The sequence below is a fragment of the Microtus oregoni genome, unplaced genomic scaffold, assembly GCF_018167655.1.
Source record: "Microtus oregoni isolate MIOR12 unplaced genomic scaffold, Mior012 000019F_ref0000042, whole genome shotgun sequence".
Classification (NCBI taxonomy): domain Eukaryota; kingdom Metazoa; phylum Chordata; class Mammalia; order Rodentia; family Cricetidae; genus Microtus; species Microtus oregoni.
The window spans coordinates 33,623,586-33,647,547 of NW_024543078.1; the positions used below are offsets into that span (position 1 = coordinate 33,623,586).

Genomic DNA, 23,962 nt, shown 5'->3' on the forward strand with positions numbered 1-23,962 from the left:
CTCCTCCCCCTCTCTCCCTCCCCACCTCTTCATCCACTTCCCAGCTCCTCTATCCCCTCCCTACACCCAACACACCTTCTCACCCTCCCAGTAAGCTGCTGAACGTGCCATCCCTACCTCACGTTGTCATGCCTCTGGATGTAAATCTTGTGGAAAATCCTCTCAGGGGGCTTCAGGAAGTCTTCCTTCATCTCCATGGCGACATTCCGGGGCAAGAGGCTCATGAGCAGCCGCTCCTGAGTAGGAGAAACATCATTTGTTAGACAGCAAGGACATCCCCCATTCCTGCTAGCCCAGGAGAGACACTGTTATGTGGTGGTGCTGGGGTCTACAGACCCTGCTCAGGCAAGCCAGCACACGCCCAGGCCTGCAGGCACTGCCCAGACTCCAGAGCCCCATGGACCAATACTCAAACATGGACTGACTCCAGAAGCCTAACCCAGCATAGATGGGCCTTACCTCACAGACATGTTTCCAGCCCTCTTCCAGCCTATACCCTGAGCACTATCTCCTACCAAGGCCCCACTAGGTCCCCTTCCCTTCCCTCTACTGGTCCAACAGGATCCAGAAATAGTCCTAAAGTCTGACCCCTTGTTACAGGAAGAAACAGCCTCAGGGACAAGATGACCCCTTCTCTTGGCCATTGTCTTCTCATGCCGCCCTGATCTGTGTAGGGTAAGCATTTTCTTTCTCTCCCCAAGAGAAAAGAATAAGGGTATGGTTTGTTTCGAAGGGACGAAGCACCCTGGCGAACTCACCGGCACCCTCCCTGGCTTCGGGTTCCTGTCTGCGAGCTGGCCTCTGTCTCTCACCTTCCAGATGTGACCTTCCCTGATTTCAACCCCAGCTTGTTCTGATCTGCCAGGCCTGTGCTGCTGTGTGCTGGATCTGAAGTATAAGGGCCCCCTTTTCCCTCAGGCCTCTCATGCCCTATCCCATGTTGCCTTGCAAAGGAAGACCAAAAATGGTCTTTAAATCACAAGAATGGGGGGGAGGGAAATGGGAGGCAGTGGTGGGGAAGAGACAGAAATCTTTAATAAATAAATAAATTTAAAAAAATAAAAAAAATCACAAGAATGGAGAAGAACAATCTATTGACTGTGGAGGACGAGGTTGAGGGAGGAGGCTCAATCCCTGCTCTGACTGGCTGCAGGCTCTTCCGCAGACCCCCACCCACCCACCCTGCTGGACTCATCCTGTCTGGCCCAGTGTCCTGGCCATCCTCCTTCTGGAGAGCTATAGCAGTCTTGCCACGGGGTGCATTCCTTCCCTGCCAAGCTCTGAGTCTGTCCCGGACCATGGCCTACGGTGGCTGTGAGAGACCACGTCTCTGACTATAGGCAACTGCAACCCTGGTGCCTTTCTCAAGGACCTAAGCCTCTGTGTCCACAGAGACTATCAGGGCAATAGCTAAGAGGCAGCCACAGTCCCTGAGAGCCTAAAGATTCCAGGAAGTAATGAAAGAGTCCCACCCTTCTGTTGCACACAATGGACAGTATTGAATTTGCAAGCTCATCCTATGAATACAGAGCACAATGGGAACACTGGGAAAACCCCGGAAAGCTGCTAATACAAGCAAGCTTATGTTAGGCGAAAGGAAGAAAACCAGGTGCATCACTGGAGGATGATTAGGGCGAATCTGTGCATCTGAGGGAAGCCACCAGGGTCCTGCCCCAACGCCACATGTATAAGCACGGTCTAGTGTTGTCTATAAACCTACTTGCACCAGCCCCGCACCAGCCCCACACCAGCCCACGCCAGTTCCCACGCATCTCCTTGCTGATGGACCCAGACATAGACAGGTAAGCTGGAGAAGGCAGGATCACCTGTTTACAAGTTGCGTCACAAAGAAAGAGGACACTGACCAGGCCACTCTCGGGGACAGACAGAAGGCAGAGAGCATGATGGGGAGTAGTCGGGTCCCTTCCTACACTACAACCCTCTAGGGATGCAGCCACAGATGAGGCCCCCAGAGGTGGGCCAGTAACCAGCTGGGCTGGGCTGAAAGGAACTTCTGGGGGCCGTATTCATTAATATGTCAGAAATTAACAATGCACCAACCTTGAGCTTCCGGAGAACGTTACAGCCATGAGATCCAAAAGCACAGGCCAAGTGGGAACACAAAGATTCCGGCACACTCAGAAGTCCATGGGAAAGGCTACCAAAAAGGTCACCCCAGAAGCATAGAGGAAACGGGGGGCTCCTTGAGCTGAGGATGTAGAGGCAGGCTGCTGGCTCACATTCAGCCCTTCTTTTACAGCTAACCCTCTCCCACATTCCCCCCTGAAAGTCCCACAACACTATCACCACAAACCCACAGGGGGCCTTAGACCATTGCTACACTGCCTGCAGTGTCCATCAGTACAAGCAGAGTTGCAGGCCAAAGTACTGGAGCGGTCAGACAGGGGGATACCGCCCTCCAAGGAATGGGGTGGACCAGGGCCACGGCTGACAAGAGGGACATAAGAGAGAAAAGCTGCTGGAACTGCACACAACCTCTAACATGGAATCGTGAAACCCTTCACGCGGGAAGCTGAGCCATGGCATGGTGGCTGCAAGAAGCAATTTTGGCAGTCAGTGGTCATGTGACTGGCCCGTTACACCTGCTCCGCTGCTAGCATTATTTTCATCAGGATTTTTGGCGGCCAGGGTTTTCCAACCTCCCAAGCAGCTAGCTGTGGACAAGAAGATATAATTCTGACTCAGAATTAAAAACTTTAGAACACAACCTGATGGAGCACAGACTGATGCAGCCGCTGTGGGAATCAGTGTGGATGTTCCTCAAAATGTTAAAAATTGATCTATCATACGATCTCGTTAGACAACTCCCGGGTCTCCTCTCCTACGGCAAAGACACTTGCCCACCCTTGCTCACTGTTGCTGTATTCCCAAGAGACAAGAAATGAAAAGCCCAGATTCCCGTCAGCTAGTGAATGGATGATGAAAACGCCACACAGATACACAATGGAATGCTATCCAGCTATACAGAAAAACGAAATTACGAAATTCTCAGACAAATGTATGGAGCTGAAAATAACCACTCGGAGCGAAGGAACAGAGACTCAGAAAGGCAAATGCCATATGTTCTCTCTCCTGTGGAGATGCTAGCTGCAAACCTTTAGATTTGTGCATTTAAACTGGAATATCTGCAGAAGTAAAAATAAAAATGGTAGGGGCCCATGGTGGTGGGTTTCAAGGGCCAGTGGAGAGAACTCAGGTGGCAAAAGGGAGGAAGAAGAATGGAGCAGGAAGGATTAAAGGGTGGGGGAGGGTCAGGAGACGAGGAAGTCTATGGAGGTATAACAGGAAAGCCCTTTGAAAAAGCCACAGGGAACCGTACTCTGTAGGAGTTTCCTAAAATATACACACATACAAGAATAGTTTAAAGGGAGTTCCCCATAACAGGGAGAAAATACATCATAGGCTATCAAATAAAAAGCCCAGTGCCAGCTCTACGATACCTCTTTTTGGGGACAATGAGGTTCCCTAGATGCTCCCCAAACACTATAGGCTAATGCTCTTGTGTTTGGTTAACCTCCAGAACTTGATGGTGACACCCCATTGCTGAAGATCGCACACACTTGAGTCACAGAACATGGAGAAATCAGTACATTTCTGAAATGAAAGCTTCATCCTCCATGCTGCCAGGGGAGAAAGGCAATCTTACCCGGCTTTGAACCCTGAAAGCTACAATAATGACTGGCCTGGCAAGATACACCCACTGGTTCCACAGTGGCATGGATGTCCTGGGAGTAACCAACCATTTCTTGCTTGGAATGAAGTCCTGCTTCACAAGACAAAACTCATATCTGGTACCATTAAGTAGGCTAAGAATCTGTGACTAGTCGATCATAGTCTCTAGGGTAGAACTTCCTGCTATTTGCTAAATGAAAATAGAATTAAACTGCCCCCTAAGTACTTATCTTCATACTCATAGAATAGTGCCTCTCTCAGCCTTCATCACAGAAACCCATCTTTCCAGCATATGGTTATTATTACAGAGATTTATAACTGGTCAGCATGCAAGGCTAAGGAGACTGCAAAATTCTCAGTCCTAAATGAGACATCTACATCACCCCCTTCCTCTTAAGTTGGGGGCGATCATCAAGAGGAGGCAGAAAGATAGCAGAACCAGAGGGAGTGGAAGACTGCAGAGAAATGGTATTTTCTGAACATGGGGTGTGACACACACGGACTCACAGGGGCTATGACTGCATACACAGATCAAGCCAACCAAATCCCAGCATGGATGGAAGAGGGGCCTATGAATTTCCACCCTTAGCTGAGGGACTATTGGCACTTGATGGCTGCTGGGGAGCAAGAGTCAATTTTCTTCAGGGATGTGGACGGAAGATTACCTACATTTCCGAGACAGCCCCACCCCCACACACATGCCAACTGCACCGGACTCGGCGCATTTAAAACAAAAACAAATAATACAAAAAAAGGAAGTACTGGTGAGGCGGTTAGGGGAGGAATTGAAGATAAAATAATGAAATTAATAATTTACTTTTTTAAAACATAAAAATCAAAATTGGAAAGCAATAGAGGAAAGACACATTGATCTCTGGCCTCCACATGCACACACACACAGGTGTGTGCAGTACACATGCACACACATACACACGCCATAAGCACATGATAAAAATGAAAAGAGATGACAAGAATCCTTACCAAGATGCGAGCAATTCCCAACACATATACGAACTGCATTTCCCACCAAATGAAATCTAACCCGAGAATGAGATGCTAGCTCAGTACTGAAATATCAATGCTATACTGGGATAAGGAAGAAAATAGCAGCAATTAGTACTGATAAAGGAAACAATGAAATGTAGCTCTTACCTACGGTGAAAATCTTTATAAAGGAGAAGCCAGGAACTTCCTCATATTGACAAAGGGAAGCCCCAGGAAGCCTACAGTTCACACCACACTTAATGGGAGAACTTCAGACCTTCCATCGAAACAAGGAATGGGGCAGTGACTCTCACTACTTGCATCTGATGTCACACTTGGCAAGCTAGTCAGCGTGGGGAGGTAAGAAAAGAGCTGCAGGATAGAAGAAGGAGCCCCAAGCATATGGTGGTCTCATCTATAAAAAACAGAACCAATATGCCTAGGACAAATAACCAACGTCAAAGAGTCACATAGGCAAACCGCCCTTCAAGAACCTCCCACGTTTCCACACAGTAGCAATGAACACATGTACACACACTGTTTACAAATGCTCAAAAGGAAAAGCCCACGATGTAAAGCTAATTTTAAAGGTGTAAAGTTTGTATTCTGAAAATCAAGGCTCTGAGTAATGAATCAAAGAAGAGCTAAGTAAATGGAGTCACAATCTACCCTCCTGAAGGGAAGACTCAACCCTGTGAGGATGCAAATTCTCTCTAGATGACAGGACCAATGCTGTCGAAAGCCAAGCGATGTTTAGAGGAGACAAAGGCGAGATCATTCCAAAACTGGTAGGGGTGACAAAGGGAAAGTAACTGCTAACATTTGAAAAAAGACCAAAAGGTAGAATCAGTTAGTCTACCCAATCCCCAGGACTTACTACAAAGAAACAATACTCAAGATAAAGTCCAGGAAAGGATGAATACTGACAATGATGTAATAACATCCAAGACCCAGAAGTGAACCTTCACAAATATACCGAGATTATGTTTACAAAAATCCAAAAGATAATGTTTTCAATAAACCGCAAAGCAGCCATCCCATAACCAAGAAAGTGCCCTCATACCTTGTTTAAATATCACCTTGAAATACATGTCACAGGTTTATCTATTAATTCTAAAACTGAAAATCTGTTGGGAAAACAGAGACAACCTTCAGGAATCATGGCTAAGCTCAGCATTCTTAGACTTGACTTAGAGCAATAAAAGAAAAGAAACTTTGATCGAGTCAAGAACTTGAATGGGCCAGAAAACAGGAAAAAATGATAAATTGAATCTTATCAAAAGGTAAAATGTTTGCTCACTAGCAAAACAAAACAAAAATCTCCTGAGATGGTGAGAAGAAGAGCCATAGGCTGAGAGAAAATATTTGCTAGTCGCAAATCTAGTGAAATCTAGTGAAGGACCAGTATGCAGCCCATTTAGAGTTACCTCAGAGTCCACCAGTTTGAAATCCTTCCAGTTCTATGGTTCAACCACTTTGGAAAACAGTTTTCAATTTTTTTTTTTTTGCAAATACCACATCCCTCAGCACTATTTCTAGGCATCCAGGCTGGAGAAATTAGTATTTATGCTCATATGAAACTTATACATGGTGTTCAAAACAGCTTTATTTATAATCATCATAAACTGGATGCTACCAGGATGTCCTTCACAGACAGAATGGTTAAACACACTGCGATAACAGCCACACTGTGGAATACCACTTAGCAATAAACCAGAATAAACTACTGATATAATCAACAACCTGAATGAATCTCCAGAGAATTACGTTTAGTATAAAAGAATACATAAACCAGATGCTTCCTTTTTTATGATATTACAAATTTATAGAAATAGAGAACAGGTTCCTGGCACCAGCTTCAGAATGTGGGTGGTGTGGTTCTGGAGGGGTGATGAGAGGGGTCCTTGCGCCTGTGTCTGAAGGCACATTTTCACTGTAACACTGTACTGGTTCAGTAAAACAGTACCATTGGGAAACAAGGGGAAAAAAACATGTAAGATCTCTGTCTTCTGCCTTGATTACACACGAATCTAAAAGCAGCTTTAAAAGAACAACAAAGCACCAAACTAAAACAGGACGGGAGAGGTGGTTCAGTGGCCAAGAGCTCGTGTGGCTCTTGCAGAGGAGCTGAAAACTGAGCCTCATTTATTTCCACTCCTCCACTCTAATAAGAGAAAAGGTTTAGGTCCGGGCTGATCCCTGACAAAGGGTCATATTCTATATGGTTCCATTTGTATGAAATGCCCAGAAGAGTTAAATCCATAAAGACAGAAAGTAGATTCATAATGTATCTACATCTGGTGGAGGGGCAGGTGGACTGGAACAGGTGTGACTGCTAATGGGCAGATAGGTATTTTGAGAAGTAAGAAAAAATTTCCAAAATTAAATTGTATAATAATTCTATACTAATACTATTGAGGCTAATTTAATTCATACTTAATGCACGTGTCAAGTAAAGTTAATATATAAGGTTAAGGTTATAATAAATATATTAAATAACATTAACCTACAGCATTAAGACATAATTCCATGTAACAAAAATAATTGTGTGAATACTGAAGAACCCATTTAATTATTTTCATCTTTCAGCTAATCTTCATAGTTCACCAGATAACAACTGTAGTGGTTTGAGAAGTGCCATGAGACTAAGTCTGTCTATTTAAAACTCTGTCTGAGTGGGCAAAGGGCTTGCCTAGTAGCCACAACGAGTCAGTGCCCTCCAGACTGCCCAGGCCTGGAGAGCACCCTTGGCAGTTATGCCCCACTCACCCCACTAGCTGAATCCCTTCTCGTTGCATTAGCCCCAAGTCAGACTCCCCTGTCTACAATTCAAGGTCTGTCTCCCACTGAGCATCTCAGGTGCATTGCTGAGGTCATCAGCTTGCACATGGAATCTGAAAGCAGAGAGGACGAAGGAGACAAAGGAGACAGACAAAGAACTCTCTTCCTCCTCATCATATCTGTTTACAGCCCATTTCTTAGTGAGGACCAGAGATGTCACCTCTGCCGGTCATTATGTGGGGGGAATAGAATCCATACTAAGAAACATCCAAGATTCATCTTTTCTGTAGTCATGAGAGTGCTGAGAAAGACCAGTTTCCCTGGTGGGGCTGGATCACCCTTAGAATGACCAGTGATGACTGAGAGGAGGACCCACTACACCTGACCTGCAATTATCCCCAGATGTGGTGCAGCCCAAGCCAGAGATAGCTAATGAACTACCTGCAGCCACGACGAGCCAGAGTGGATGGAGGGCCTGCTTGGGCTCTGCTCCCAGTCTGTTGCAACACTGATCAGAACCAAAGGGAGACGCAAGAACCAGCAGGGAGAGGCCAATTTCCAGTTCGGGCTGCTTCTCTACCAGCTCCATGGGAGTCTAGGCTTGCTTCTTCTCCTTGTGCCTGGCCTTCTGGAGGGGGAAAGAAGGGTACCCTCTACCCAATACATACCCACCCAGGCTCTCATTCACCCTTTCCCTATTCTGGGATCACGCACTTGACTTGTTCTTGGTGCTGAGTATGGATGGAACTGTGTCCCCCACAACATGCATAGGTAAAATCCCAACCCCTAATGGGACTTTACTTGAAGATCAGGCTCTACAAAGCTGAGAACCTCTATCTTCTATATAGGATCGGGAAGCTGCACCAATGAAATCTCAACATTAGGGCAACCTAAGCAAGACCTGAACAAAACACCAGTTAGCATGCCATCGTGGAAGGGGGGATGTCACAAGACCCTACTCCTAGATGAAGGGCTACAGACAGTTAATGACTGCTCAGAGAGGGAGAGCTAGTATTTCCCGGGGATGAGCTCCCTAACTGAATGCCCAATACCAAGTGGTCAACCCTACACACATATACATATGAACAACACTCAATGGACTCAGAAGGTTGTGTTTCCATATTTATACATATGTATATATGTAACAATAATGACTAAAGGAAAAGAAACAATCAAGATGATACATGAAAGTGGAAGGAGGGCTTGGAGACAGGAAGGGAAGCTCTGGGGCACTGGGAAGGGATGCTGATAATAGGGGCGAAAGATGATCAAAACATATACATGTAAGAGATGCCATAATTAAATCTATTATTTTGTAATAAATGCTAATAAAAGTGAAAAAATAAAAAGCTCTATCTTTTTTTTTAAAAAAAGGAGTGATTAAGTTAAAACAAAGTCACTGGGGTGGGGTCCTCCTCTACTTCGATTGGTGTCCTTAGAAGAGATTTGAGAACATAAGACACCAGAGTTGTTTAAACAGATAGAGAGCCACAGCAGGACACAGCTAGAAGGTCAGGAGAGAGCCCTGTTCCTAATTTCTATTCCTATTTCTCCAGCTCTTTTTTAATCCTGGTGAAATTGCAGCCATGCCCAGAAGCTGTGTTACCTACTCCTTACCTGCCAGTAGTCTCTCAACCCCATGCCCCTTCCACGAGTTACTTCACATAACTACTGAACACATCCGGGGCTGGTTGTCCAGTCTCTGCAAGTCATGCAGCAGACACGAGGCTTGCAGCCACAGACCTGACAATTCCCTCCAGATCGCCGGGTACTCTCAAAACAACAGACCCAATTTCTCACCCACAGAGCAGGAGGTCCCAGTGGGATCCAGAGTCCCTTCCTCACCAGACACACCTGAGAGTTCTACAATATGCTATCAGTGGCTTCCATGCATGGATACTATCATCAGGAGAGCCAAGGGGACTAGCTTGTCCAGGGACAGCACATTGACCCAAATCACCAACTGTCATGCAGACTTAAGGCAGATGAGGATCAAAACAGCTAAGTCAGGAATCTAAGGTCCACATAAACCTCTTGCAGTCCCTGGGCTATGCTGTGAAGCTTCCTTCCCAGAGAGAGGATCTAACTAGCACTGAATCCTTCCTGGCAATGCTGAGAACCATCACAGAAAAACAAACAGGAGACACTGGACCCTGTGGCTTCTGCTGCACAAATGCTGGAGTGCGGGGGGACACACTGCATGGGTGGACTTGATTACAGAGCTAGGAGTCTGGCAGAGCCCCGTATAACATGCCTGCCACAGTGTACACAAACAGGCAGCATCCAGGCTGGAGCAGGTATCCACCACACCCCTGCTGACTATCCAAGTCCGGGGCTGGGAGGAGGAGAGGGAGGAAGGAAGAGAGTAAAGGAAGAAGGGAGGGAGGAAGAAGAGAAGGAGGAAGAAGGGAGGGAGGAAGAAGAGAAGGAGGAAGAAGGGAGGGAGGAGGGAGGGAAGGAGAATAGAAACGATCACATCCCCTACCCAGCATCTGACCATACGACAGGAGGAATGGAAGCTGACCCAAGCCAGGCCAACCACCAGGGTCTCTATTCCATTTGCCAGGTGCCTTGGCTACTGTTAAACAAACTACTCTTAACAGTCAGGTCGCTCCAACAATAAGCATACTGGCCTCCTGCCTAGAACCCCATGCATTAACAAAAGGACAAGCAGCCAATAAACGCCTTCAGTCTACTAAGGCACCAGAATCACAAAGGCCCCTAAAGAATCGCTAATGAAAACTAGACAGGGAAACAGGCTTCCACAGTCACCCCAACCCACCTGCCCTAGCTGAGACTCCAAGCTTGGCCCAGTGTAATCACCAGGAAGGGCTAATCCCAAAGAACACACTCTTGCCAGGGCCAGGTTCAGCTGTTAGCTTCCTGGCTGATATAGAGAACTCATCTGCAAACCTCTGCACTTGCTTGGGGATTAGGGCACAGCTCAGTGGGAGAGCACTTCCCTGCCATGTGCAGTCCTGGGTTTAATCCCCAGCCTTGCAAGGTAAGAAAAACACAATGTGACAATATAACAATAAATAAATACAGTTCTGATGGGTATTTTTCACAGCTGTATGGTTTTCAGCTCTCTTTCTAGGATCACCTCTGGTTACTGGTGCTTTTCTAGGAATTGGCCTGTTTTATCTATTGAAGTTTTCAAGTTCTCACAGGCATCAAACGATCCCTGTGTGCCCCAGGTTTCTATTTTGGTTGGCCGTTTTGTCTGTAACCACCTTTCCAGGCTTCACTGGCCTCACGGGCGTCTTTCTTCTTGCTCCATCTCTCTCAGATTTTTCTACTTCAAAGAATAAACTTTGACGCCTCTGTTCTAGCCTCGGAGCAATTCAGCTTGGTCCTCTGTGAACATGCACTTCTGTGAACGCGTGAGCAAGCCAAAAGTGACACGAAGAAGGGAGTGGCCACGGCTCCCTCAGGTAAGAGATGCTCTGTTCGGCCAGGGTTCTGCCCTCATCCCCGAGCTGTTTAAAATCTCTGAGACCCAGGTCTTAGGTTGATCGACCAGAAGCAGCATTACAGGCTGATGCGGCTGAGGCCACTCTGCAGACAGCTCTGAATTGTAAATGGATTTAACTCCTGTCTTCTCTACAGAATGAACACGTGTGCAGCAGGCTTCCTATTCCTCGTAGATCCCACAGGACAAGATTTCCTCTTGTTTTGGTCCCAGTTTGTTTATTAAGGAAGATGGGTCATTTACTACATCTGAAATCCTCCCCAAGAATAAACCTCAGGCATACTACACACACACACACTCATACGTACACACTCACACACACGTTCTCTCTCACACACATTCATACACACACATACACATACTCTCTCATACATATATGTTCATGCATACACTCACACACACATGCTCTCACACACACTCATACGTACATACTTTCACATGCACACATGCTCTCCATCTCTCACACACGCATGCACACACACACGTGCAGCCACACACACACATGCTCTCACACAAGTGCATGCACACAGTCACACATACACTCACACACATGCTCTCTCCCCCCACATATATGCACATGCAAGTGTATGCATGCACACACAGACACACAGGGCAGAGAAAGCAGGAATAGCTATTAGCACATTCTTCCATGCAGGGCGGAAGCTTTCCAAAGCCGCTGCTTCTCTGTTAGAGACTACAAAGCATTGTGATGGGGAGCTGGAATGTTGCAGAATGAAAGCCAAATTACTCTGGACTATCAGGTTCTTTAGATAAACGGCAACTTACCTTTAACACTCATGATCGTTGCTAAGTTTAGCAGCTTAGCTTCCATCAACCCGAATGCTAAGCGTACTCTACGAATGTCTGAAACCTCTAGAAAGACTTCCTTCCCCATTGCCTGTTGCCCACCGACCTGAGAATCCACAACTGATTTGCTGAATCACTGATGTATGGCTCTCTCTTGCCCATTGGCAATACCAGTGCATGTACTCTCTCTCATGATGGAGCAGGTCATTCCATAGCGAATGCCATCTTGACCTTGGTCACTCATCTTTGCCCCAAAATAGACTATATTCTTACTCACTTTAAAGCAAGAGTGAAATAAGTTCTGCTGATTCAGGTGAAGGAGGCCTCATAGCCTAAAACAATGTGAGGAGTCAAGTTTGAAGCATCGGCAGAAGCATAACCAGATCTGCACAGGTTTCCGGTGGTTGTATTTAACAGTCCTACTTCACGAGGCTGGGACCAAAACACATTGTAAGAGGTACCGAATACCTCAGTAGTCTCCAATGGCACATTCTCACACGGTACCAATACCCAGGACATTCAGAGGCTTTTGCAAGATGCAGGGGCCGCACACGCTGCCAGAACAGCAGAGAACTGAACTTAGACAAGAACAGCTATGGCAACAGGGTCAAGGCCAACAAACTGCAAACTGTGGAAATGGAATGAGGCATTGCAGCCCTGAGCATTCTGCTGGGGCGTGGTCCTACTGTCTCTGTGATTTCTGTCTGCTCCAGGAGTCCCTGGGACAAGATGGAGAGGATGGTGATGGGAGAGAGCCATGTAGAGGTTCGTGTCTTAGATCAGCACCACCCACTGCTCTGCCCTTTACAGACCCAGAGGGCCAGGGTGGACCACAGACATACAGTACATCTGGCAGCCACATGCCTGGTCTCCTGAGTGCAGCACCTGCTCCGAGAACTGAGCCCAGTCTTCCCCTTGCCTGGCACCCTCAGTTACAGCCTCTTTCCCAGGGAAGAGAGAAACCGAGATCTCCAAATCCCGGGTAGCTCACTCCACTGCATCCAGAACGTGCCTGGACACTGTTCTCCCCTTACCCAACCCATGTCTCCTACTTGATCCAGGGACCTTGGATTCCTGGTCCTCGGGCTTGCTGTGGCTCAAGACCCTCCCCGAGCAGCCATGCACGAACAGTTCAGCCTCCTGATCTACCCTGAGCTGAGAACACAGTAGGTCTTCGTAAGCCGTACACACTGTGGTGATCCACTGCTGTCCTTGCCTACGCTCCTCCCCTGAGGTTCCACCAGCTCAGACCTTCTGAAGGCTCTTCTACCACTCCCTATTGATGATGCGGAACCACCTACCACCACCGCCATCCAGTCCATGGGGACTGGAGGTCCCCTCGTCGGCCTTCCTCACCCATAGGGCTTCAAATGGCCTTGATCCTGAGGCTGCTACAAAACCAAGAGAGGTGATGCATTCAAGCAGCGACACTAGTCAAAAGAGCTAAGACAGGAAAGCAGCCTCAGTGACTGCCAGTGGCTGGAGGGATATGGAATGTGAATATTATTCAGCCATGGAGTAGGACACAATCATGCCATCTGCAAAATGAATGGGACCAGAGGTCATGAGGCTGAGTTAAATAGACCCGTGCCAGACACCGGAAGACTATATACTGTATGTTCGCGCTCATACACAGAAGCTAAAATAAGCCAACACAGTGTAGAATAGCAACAGCCAGAGTATGGGAGCAGGGTTACAGATGAAGGTTGGGTAATAGGTGCCGAAGCACAGCGAGGAGTATATTCTGGTGTTCCCAGCAGGGTGGAGTGGCTTTATCACAATCTACTGTGCATTTTAGGAAAAACTAGCAGAAAAGAGTGCAATGGCCAGGAAGGAAATGTTAATTGTCCTGAGTTGATTGGTGCAAACTGCATGTGCATGCTGAAATATCACACTGCACCTCTAAATTAGCATACCTGATTAATACATACTAATCAAAATAAAATTAAATTACAGATAAGTAAAAATAAAATTACCTCCATAGCCTTAAAGAAAAGCTAGGAAAGGAAAAAGGCTATAAGCAAGGAGATCAATAGAAAATGCAGGGAAAATAAGAGAAAAATAAAATCAGACAAAAGCCAAGGACGTAGGAAAACACTGAGCAGAAGATAAAAACGAGAGGCAGCCATGGGCTTCTTCACAAACATACACGAGCACAGCCCACACTGAAGCCTGCTGCTCCAGCCCTGCAGGATACTGTTAGCTCTGAGACAAGAAGATTTCCTGAGGATTCACTTCTCGACCTTGTGAAGCTAATAAAGCCAAGGGCAAGCTGAGCACGGTGGTGCATGACTACGCTTCCAGCATATGGGAGGCCGAAGCTGGGAGATGAAGAGCTCAAGGCTAGCTTGGGCTACATAGCAAGATCCTGTATCCAAGATTTAAAAAAAAAAAAAAAAAAAAAAGCCACATTCAAGAAATTCTTACAAAATACCATGGAAATCTCAATACCAGTATGATGACTCTAGAAGCCAAGGAAAAAGCCTGTGAAGATGTCTGATCCACATATTCATACATATATAACAATATCCATACGCACATGGACATGCACACATGCATGCACAAATGCCTACACATGGATATACACACAAACACATATACACATACAGACATTCCCACAGCTCCATATGCACCCATGTGTACAAATGCAAATGCACAGACATCCACCTATACATTTCTACAGACCCATGCACACAAACACACACCACCCTCCACATGCCCATCCATGTGTCCGCGCACTCATTAGCACACACGGTCTAAAAATACTTATGTGATTTATTCTTCAATTAGATCCAAACTTTGCTATAAATACTACATTGCATTACAGTGTCTAGACATTCGAAGAAATGTTTTAAAATTAACAGTGGGTGTAATAATATCTTTTATTGATAAGGAAGGAAAAAACGGTTGAGAAGTGAGTACTCTGTCCATAGCCTGAACACCCACTATGAGACTTTAGCAAGAGGTACACAGAGTGCCTGTGAGCCCCAAGCCTAGATAAGACTCTGGCTTCTTCTAGCAAAGGCACCCATGGTGTACCAAGCCTCACTCCTAGGCTTCCTTGAGTCACTCTTACTCACCCAATGGACTCAGTTTCCTCCCTCCACCAGACAAGGACACACAGGTGACGAACCACAGGTGACAAAGGGGCGGATGTGGGGTGCCCTCCTAGCCCACTTCATCTGCAGAATAGGGTGACAGTTACACTGTCTCACAGGAAGGACACTGAATGTCTAAGAGCAGAGGGTCAGGGCCAGCTGCACATTCATACTCAGCTGAGGTGTGCCCAGGACCCATCTCACCCTCCCCTCCCAAGCCTGGTTCATCACACTACAGATGCATCAGAAAGATAAGAGACGCCCATATGCCACCCCATGGCCATCCACGACTTACAAGTAGTTCAGAGAAGCAAGCCCCGGCTGTCTGTTCATCACATCCTCTCTTCCCCAGACACCACCACAAAACACTGAGCATTACAACCTTGCCCTTAAAGGGTAAACTGAGGCTCACGGTGAGAAGAGGCAGGCACCCTACAGCCACAACTGCCCTTAGTCAGATAATGTCGAAATCCAGCAAAACTGGGAGAGAGACAGAGGTGACCGAAGGACCACCTCACACTGAACACACTGACCTGCTTCTCGTTCTCATCCTCCAGCCGCAGTCGGTCCTCGATGCAGCTTCGAGCCTGCAGAAAGGCCTTCCTCTGTGAGCGCTCCGTCAAGATGCGCACGAAGACGCCATACATGTTCACGCCCACGAAGAGCAGGGCATTGGCACCGAGCTGTAGGGAGAGAACAGTGGCAGAGTGTTGAGTTCAGACCAGTCAGGGGCAGGAGGGCCTGAGCTACCACAGAAGCCACCTACCACGGAAGCCACCAAGGGACTCTCTGTCAACCCCTTAGCCGGCAGAGTATTGAGTTCAGACCAGTCAGGGGCAGGAGGGCCTGGGCCACCATGGAAACCACCAAGGGACTCTCCGTCAACCCTTCAGCCAGCTCTAGACTCACAGACACCTAGGGACATTCAAGCCTGCCCAGACCCGCAGTGAAACACCGTGGGAGCCACACATGGCAGAAACACACTTCTGCCCTCCCAACAGACAGCGATGCCACTGCAGGTCATAGGATTGAGGGAGAGCTGCATCTATACCCTGGGCTGAATTTTATTTCCTCCCAATTTTGTATGTCAAAACATCGAGGCTGGAGACCTCAGGATGTAGTTGTATTTACAAACAGGTTATTAAAAGAGGTAATTAAAGTAAAATGAGACCATTAGGGTGAATTCTGATCCGGCCTGGCCAATAAGAAGAAACCAGGATGCAGGACTGTGAGAGACCCCGAGGAGCCAGCCATGCCCCCAACCAGATTGTAGATCCCAGCCTCCAGCACCGCTAGAAAAGACATTTCTATTATATAAACCATCATTCCCCATTCTGTGGCACTCTGTTATGACAGTCCCGTACAAACAACACACCTACAACATAAGAATATGAAATGGCTGCTTTCAACACTACATGGAACACTCTAGAAAGATTCAGAGGAGGTAAGGAGACAAAAATAAAACTCGAGTCATTGATTCGGGCACAGAGTAAACTGTAGCACAAGCAGAGTAGGCCCCGCTCTGTAAACAACCCCTTCCACCATGCCTGCCAGGCTGAGGAGGGGTCTGCGGGGAGACCGACTCTTAGGCCTTCTCTAAAGGTCAGAAGGACGCTACCTGTTTGGTTAGATAGAATGGCGGGAACTTAGCTTGTGGCCCTGACCCGGTTCTAGTCAAGACCCCACAGGAACAGAGACTTCACAGAGATTGGCCATGGCCAAAGAACTCAGCTCAGATCCCAGACATCAAGTGTGAATACCTCCTCCTGACAGTCTCTATCCCCTGCCTGTCCCAGGTCCTAGCGGACCACAGGACCAGAGTTTGTCATGAGTCACATCATGGCAGCCCCCCCAGAACAGGGGACACTTATCCAGCCCAAGGAAATGTGGGTCTGTCGGCAGCCAAGGTGTGGAATTTCTATCTGATTAACGAGGCATTCCCACTTCTACATGAGGGAGGAGGAGAATGCAGACTTGGAATGTTCTTGCTCCTCCGAGATTATCCCCAAGGAGTCGGGACATGGCTGTGCCACACTCTACACACAGCAAAGGTCGGTAAGCACAGCAAAAGCTGGAGCAAGCATCTCCTGACAGCTGCCAGGAGAGCCTGGGGAGATGTCCTAACCAGGAGTGGGCCTGAGACAGCCTTGGGACAAGATCTGCCAGGCCCTGACACTCCCGAATGCTGACTGGGAATAAGTGGGAGATCCAGCCTGGGAAACCATAGGGGACAGATCTGGGCATCAGACAGGGGTTTGGGCATCTTCAGACTCAGGTTGTGTGAGATTACATCTTTTAAAGTCAACTGAAACAAGGACCAGACCTGGGGACTCTCTTAACAAAGCACCCAAATCTCACAAGTGGCCTTGACCTGATGTGCAAGCACAGGAAGCCTGAAGCCGAGTTGTTTCTTGCAAAAGCCTTTAATAATGGAAACTACAGCCAAAGCTCAAGCAATGGAAGTAACTGTTCATTCAGAGGTTTGCTGCACGGACCTTCCTGGGGTCACATCTACGAAGGTGATGGTGGGAGTGTGGCCAGGCAAGTTCTTTGATTTGCTTTTGCCATCATCCTGTGACTACTGACACTCCAGGCTTTGTCATCGAACACTAGACCCCTTTCTGGTTTGGTACCCAGCTCCAAATTCATGAATCCCATCTGTTATAAATTAAATTATGCATCTCAAAGTCATTTAAACCAGTAGTGGTCACCTGTACCCTAGGAACACATCGAAGAGAGCATTCCCTGTGACCCTGACTTTACCACGTGACCCCAAAGGGTCTCACTGTGACCCGGAATTCATGGAACTTGCTAATGATGAGAACGAGCGAGTCCCTCTTTGTCCTCAGTCGCTAATCTCGACCCTCACCCCGCTGTGTTACTTCCTCTTGGTATAGCTGGACCCACTGACTGGCCCATGTGCTCAGCGCTACAGGCTATTCCAAGTCGTTTCACTGTCGTTAAGTACACCAGGCGATTGCTCAAGCAGGTGGTGCTCCAGGGGTTGGAAGACAGAGGCCACAGCCAAAGAGCAGAGTATGTTCAAAGCATGTGAAGTCACATGACAGGACAGCAAAGACAACTAGCGTCACCACCTCCCAGAGAAGGCAGTAGCGTTCTCTGGAAAATACGTTGTGGGGGAACCGATGGTATAGGGCTCATGGTTACTTGAGTCTAAGATCCAGGCCTGCTGTTTGTAGGGCTTGCAGAACCCTGAGCAAGGCCTGTCACCGTCTATCAAACTTTCTACAGCCACCAGACACTGGGTCCCAAAAGCAAAACTAGAACTTAGGGCTACAGTCGCATCTCTAGATCTGGACACTGGGCAGACAGGACATCTGGACCCTCAGCACATACTGGGTTGGACATCACAGCCATTACAAAGGTGACCCTGTAGGAGATGCTCAGGGCCACATGGAGATATCAATGGTATAGCCTCTCCCTCCCCTTGCCCTCAACACAGAACAAAATCCAAGGCTGAAGTGTTGAGAGACCAGGCAGGTGGTCATCTTTCAGGACAACATAGCATGCTGAGCACTAACAGAAGATGTGACCGGTCCCTGAACAGTATGGAGGTCTGCAGTAGGCCAAGGCCGGAGGAATGAGCCAGGCTAACAGCTGAGCTGGTGAGCCCCAGAGAAGGGCCTCAACAAGAGGCTACTTCCACCTTTTAAAGGAAGTGAAAGTCAGGCAGACACACCCCTTAAAGTAGAAACTACAGCAATAGCCTCCCTTCTGAGATCTGCCCACGCCGGATCTTCTTTCCTTCCATGACATCCGCTGAGAACGTGTGGGCTCAGATTGTGGGTGTGATTGGGAGTGGAGGGAAGAGGTAAGAACTGGTGCACTCACCTGTCAGTGTGCTAGGCCTCATGAACTAGCCCTTCTTCCCCACATGCACCAGAGCCCTTGTATATGGAGTGGGAAGCTGTGGGGGCTGTTAGAGAGGCTGGCTGCCCATCTCCACAAAGTACAGGGGTAGCCCTGGGAGCCCCCTGGCTTCTCGGTATCCCTGGACAGAAGTGAGAAGCTCCCCTCTCCATGTCCACTAGCTAAAAGTCTGCCCGCTCCAGATGAGAAGTATATCCAGCCACTCTGAGGATATCTAAAAGGCTGTGTCCTCAGTGAAGTCAAAATTCTACAAGATGCCGTCCTCCTGCGAGTCCCTCCAAGGGAAAGAGGTCAGTGGATCAAACAGCCTGTCCCCCACAGACAGCACTGTGGAGAAGAGTTTGTAGGGGGGAAGTGGCGCCTCAGAAAGAGTAAGGGACATCCGATAAATACCTCTCACCTGCCCAGGTCTGCCCCACCTAGTTAACCCTTGAACTCCTGCTACAAAAGCATTCAATAATGCAAACCCACACCCATGTTATCCATGGGTAGTGATTCTCAGTTCTCCCCATGAAGCTCTCTCAACTTCTGGCCAAAGCGGGAACACATTCTCCAGTACATGAAGCTGACCATGTGGCTGAGTGCCTGCTCATAATGGTAAGAGGAAGGTGGTTTAGGGTCATTGTGAGCTGACCAGAGACCGAGGAGCCACAGGCTACCGGATCTCCACAGGGGAGAGGCCCAGCTCCTATTCTACCTCCATACACCCGACAGCATCCTGACCTACGGCCGCCACTGACCACAGCAGCATTGAGGCAGGGTATGACCCAGGCTCCTTCCTGGTCTTTGTGTGTTCTCTCTGGCCGTCCTCCCAGTCATGTGTGCCCTTTTAAATTATCCCTCTTGTTCAGCTGTAACTGTTTCCCTTCTGATTCCCTCTAAGATTCTGAGTCTTGACACTGGGCTCCACAGCTCTTTCAGGAGTGGGTGTGGCAGGGTGGGTGCCATGCTCAAGGCCTCGCCACTAGTCTTGTGCTTCCAAAAGCCCCAATCTCGCCATGCACACAGGCACACTCCACACCGCACACAACGATCACGCTAATCTCACAGAATGTCATCGATATTCCTCATGAGCCCCACCCTGTCAGGCAGACATTCGCGCATGGCATGGTAGGGCTCACAGGGTCTGTGGGAACAGGGCCAGCACCAATAACTGCTCCACATTGTCCTTGCATCTCCAGCTCACTCTGTGCCACTGACCCCGTTCTTCAGTCAGAAACAATAAGGGCAAGGAAGAAAACAGGGCTTCCCAGGGACGACAACACGCGCACAATCGGCCCCTGCCTGAATGACACCCCAGTCGTGGGGGCAGACCCTGCATCCAAACCAGTGTCCACCTCACAGAAATCAGAAGCAAACTAGCAACAAGGAATCACTCACCTCCCCATCAAGATGCAGGGCAGACTGGCATCAAACCCAGAGGACCAGCTGCAAATCAGTTCATGGCCTCTCTATGGTCCCTGATTGGTGAGGCGGAACCCAAAGCAGAAGGATCTCCCAGGGACCCAGGATCCCTCTAACATTCTACACATGCAGCAGGTTCCAAGAAAGAGACCAAAAGCAACATCAACATATGCTTGCCCGGCATGCTCAAAACATCACCAGAGCCAGCTCTCAGTACAGGAGGGGGTTATGTCTCAGCAAAAGAGTTGGGGCTGTCCATGGGTGGCATGCTACAGTCAGAGGTATCGGGATGAACTTGTGTTCAGCTTAACTCAGAAGCAGATGGGCTCAAACACAATATTTACAGGAATGTGTACACTTGTGAATCTGTTGGCACTGCTGACAGAAGCGGCGGGGTCCCAGGAACAACAAGGGTACCCAGAGCCCAGACGGTGGTTTCTAATGAGAACCTCTGAGAGAAACTAGACCTCAGCCAGGTGTGGTGGTATACACCTGTGATCCCAGCATTCAGGAGACTGAGGCAGGAGAATGGTAATTCAAGGCCAATCCGGGCTATAGTGAGACCCTATGTCAAACAACAAGAAAGGACCCCTGGATGAAAAGGCTGATTCTCAGACTGGAACAGAATATATATATTAATGAATCTGGAGCATCCTACATGTCACAGAGTAAGGAAGAGGTGTGTTACGGGTCAGAGGGGTGGGGCTACATTCAGAGCGCACAAAAGCACATGAAAAGGCTGCAAATAGCCATGCCAGGACCACCTGAGCATCAAAACCAAGTGGTACTGAGTTGCCAGCCAAGTGTAAAAAGAGTCATACTGACAGAAATCAATGGCTACGTAAAACAGGACGGGGGACAGCAGACACTGGCAACATTCCCAGCCACTCACGGCAACCCTGCACTTTGGAAGGTAAATTCCCCGCTCCCCAGATAAGGGAGGAAGCACACCCCACCCCCCCCAAGAGTACAAGGACAAAGAGTACAGAAAATGGTAACTCAATGGGAAGACTGAGGAGGGCACTCAGCAACATCTCTCAGCAAGACAGTAACAGCAGCTCGGCAGGGACAAGCCACGCCCCCCTCCCCAGAGGTGAAGCACTTGCTGCTGAAAACCCAGTACCCCAAAGAGATGGGAAAAATCATCAGAGCTGGATGGGCAGAGGATAGATGCCAGGAAGTCACTATAGTCACACCTGGCAAGCCCTGGTCTTGGCCACTCCCTCATCCCACCATCCTGAAGTAAGGACCTCCCAACCTGACATCATTATCCCACATTCCCAGGCACTTGCCTCTCTCCCTGTGCCACAGGTGGCCCTGTCAAGGCCAGAGGCTGTGAGTCCCCTCTTGCCCCTCATCTCAGCAATTTCTGTCCCTTAGGGCTCTGGGCCTTCCATCTCTATCTACCCTCACCACCAGTATATCCTATGCTAATTGGAACCACTCTCTCAAAAGACCCTCCTGACATCTTATGCTCTGGAAAGAGCCTTAAAACGCCATCATGCTGGAGGCTAACCTGGCCCAGACCTACCTCCCAGTGTCCTGCCCTCTTACGGCGAGCACCAAAGACACAATGCATGTCCTGGCGTATGGCCAGCATAGGGCTCTAGGCAGCTCACATTCTCAGGACTGCTCCCCTAGCTGCAGCCATGACCTGGAGGCCTTTCCGACCCCTAGAGTGACCCTCTGTCATCCTGTAGTCCCCACATTTATCCGCATCCCTATTTAGTATGCAAACCTGTCCATTGAATTTGCCCCAGCTGTCAACCCGTGATGTTCTGGATTGCCCTGCAGCAAGTAGCAAGCCCAGGCATCATTCAAACTGTCTGTCGGGCAAAAGAGTCCTGCAGGCAGCCTGGGCCACAAGGACATGCAAGCGTGAGCCAGCTCTGCATTTTCCCTCACTTTTGTTTACGGCATCTTTGCCGTTCCAGAGAAGAAACTGAATCCCACACAGCCCAAGGCAGTTAGTGGCAAATCCACAGGCAGCCATCACCTTGTACAGCATCCCCACAGGTCAGACTACGGGGGCTAGTCAGCCTCTAGGTGCCTGCCTTCTGGGGCTCCTTAGCTAGACACTGTTCCATCCCTGCCTATGGGTGTCCACAGGGCTTGGGTGGGGATTGCATGCCACTTTCTTCCAACCGTGGTTGCTTTTTCAACACCACACACAAGTGTGCTTTTAAATTAATGTAATTGCTTGTTCGCTCTCTGGTTCTGAATTAGTAAACGCTTTGGAATTAGCATCATTTGAAAGGGAACCAGCAGAATGCTGATCTCGGCTGGAGGCGGGGACGGCAGTCTAGGGATCATGGTACCGGTCTCCACTTCTGGGCAGGTCTGAATTTTCCATGATTAAAATAAATACAAGTTTAAAAACAAGGATATGGTGACTCCTCACAAGCTCCGTTCACCTAGTTCCCAACTAACGAAGCTGTCGTCACCAGTCCAGGAAATGGCTCTCGCTGGGACCTCAGAAGCATGATCCTTGGTGTTTCCTGCTTTAACTCCTTGTCTCTCAATGTCAAAAGGCTCTCAGGGGTCGTAGGGACCCACATAGAAGCTGCACTTAGTCACCCTCACAGTCCCCATCTCCAAGCAAGTGGGGCCTCTCCTCCCAGACCATATACACCATGTGACGACAAGGAAGACAAGAAGGACCTATGCAGGGCCACCAAGAACTCTGAGTGAAAGGTAGGAGGTAAGGAACCAGATGGGAAACCCTAGCTGACATGGCACCTCAGTGACAGCTCTCACCATAGACAGCACCCAGCTCCAGATACCCTGCCTAGAGGATCAGGGAGTAACACCACAGTGGCCATCTAAGCCTTCCAGAGGGGAGGCCCGAGTTCACCCACTGAATCCCCAGACAGCCCCACTTGAGGCTTGCCCATTCCCCACCCCTAATACCTGGAATGTCTCTGCATCTCGGACCTCTTCAGACACCTGAACATCAACAGAAGTTGTTCAGAGAGAATATGGCTGGCTGAGTGCCCAGTCTTAATCTTTGGATGAGACCCTGCCTTGAAGTCCCTCTATAGTTCTCGGGAAACATTCTGAAGTATACACCAGTGAAATATTTTTTTTTTTTGGCCTCAACCAATGATTCCATATACATGATCACTCAATTAACCCCTCATACCACAGGGAATATAATGCTGGAAAAACACCTGCCATGGTTCAAGGGTTGAATTTTCCAGCCCTTTGGGGGTTGCATTGCTTCAGACAGCAGCCAACCATCCACCCAAACAGACACACCTCCCTCTTGTGAGAAGGGCATGGCTGAAGACACGACACGAAGCAGTGACCTCAACGCACCATCCTCATGCTGACAGGTGCCCAGCACACCTCCAACACGACCAATCAGAAGGCTGATGACATACTTTTCCCCCGCAGGAGTGGAACATTCTGGAGTGGGCAGCCCCTGCATCTGGTTCTCTCCACCTGCCACTTTCTAGAGTCTTGAACTTGCCCATACCCTCTTGAGGAGACTCCACCAAATGCACAGCCAGCAAGACAAAGCTTCTTCTAGGGTTGCACGGTCATTGGGAGGATCCCACAGATGACCCTGGGCTGCACAGGCAGGTGCACAGGGCAGTATCTTACAGTAATAATTTTCATGGAAGAGCTGGCTTGTAGCCATAGGCTAAGAGCTCTAGATTTAGCTCTGTATCATGCTGATGAGTAGGGGAGGGGAGACACCTTCCAAAGAATTAAAAAATATATAGGTTTATGAAGAGCACTCAGGTCTGTTGCCTGGGGACAGCACTACAAGGACTCTATGCAGGGTTAAGAGGTCCAGTGGACCGTGGGGACTCATGGTCTGGTGCTG

General features: G+C 48.5%; 1 protein-coding gene across 5 annotated transcripts in view; it reads right to left on the reverse strand.

The window, feature by feature from the left end:
• The window catches only part of Adcy1 (adenylate cyclase 1), a 135,988-nt gene that overhangs the window by 105,876 nt on the left and 6,150 nt on the right, over window positions 1-23,962 (reverse strand). For all 5 annotated transcript variants that reach the window (XR_005975961.1, XR_005975960.1, XR_005975959.1 and 2 more), the window contains exons 2-3: window positions 15,369-15,518; window positions 118-236 (exon numbers count right to left, since the gene is read on the reverse strand). Coding sequence is in view for 1 of the 5 variants with exons in the window: in XM_041668882.1 (XP_041524816.1) it covers window positions 118-236; window positions 15,369-15,518 (269 nt within the window). In the remaining 4 variants the exon portion in view is untranslated. The remainder of the gene's footprint in view (window positions 1-117; window positions 237-15,368; window positions 15,519-23,962) is intronic.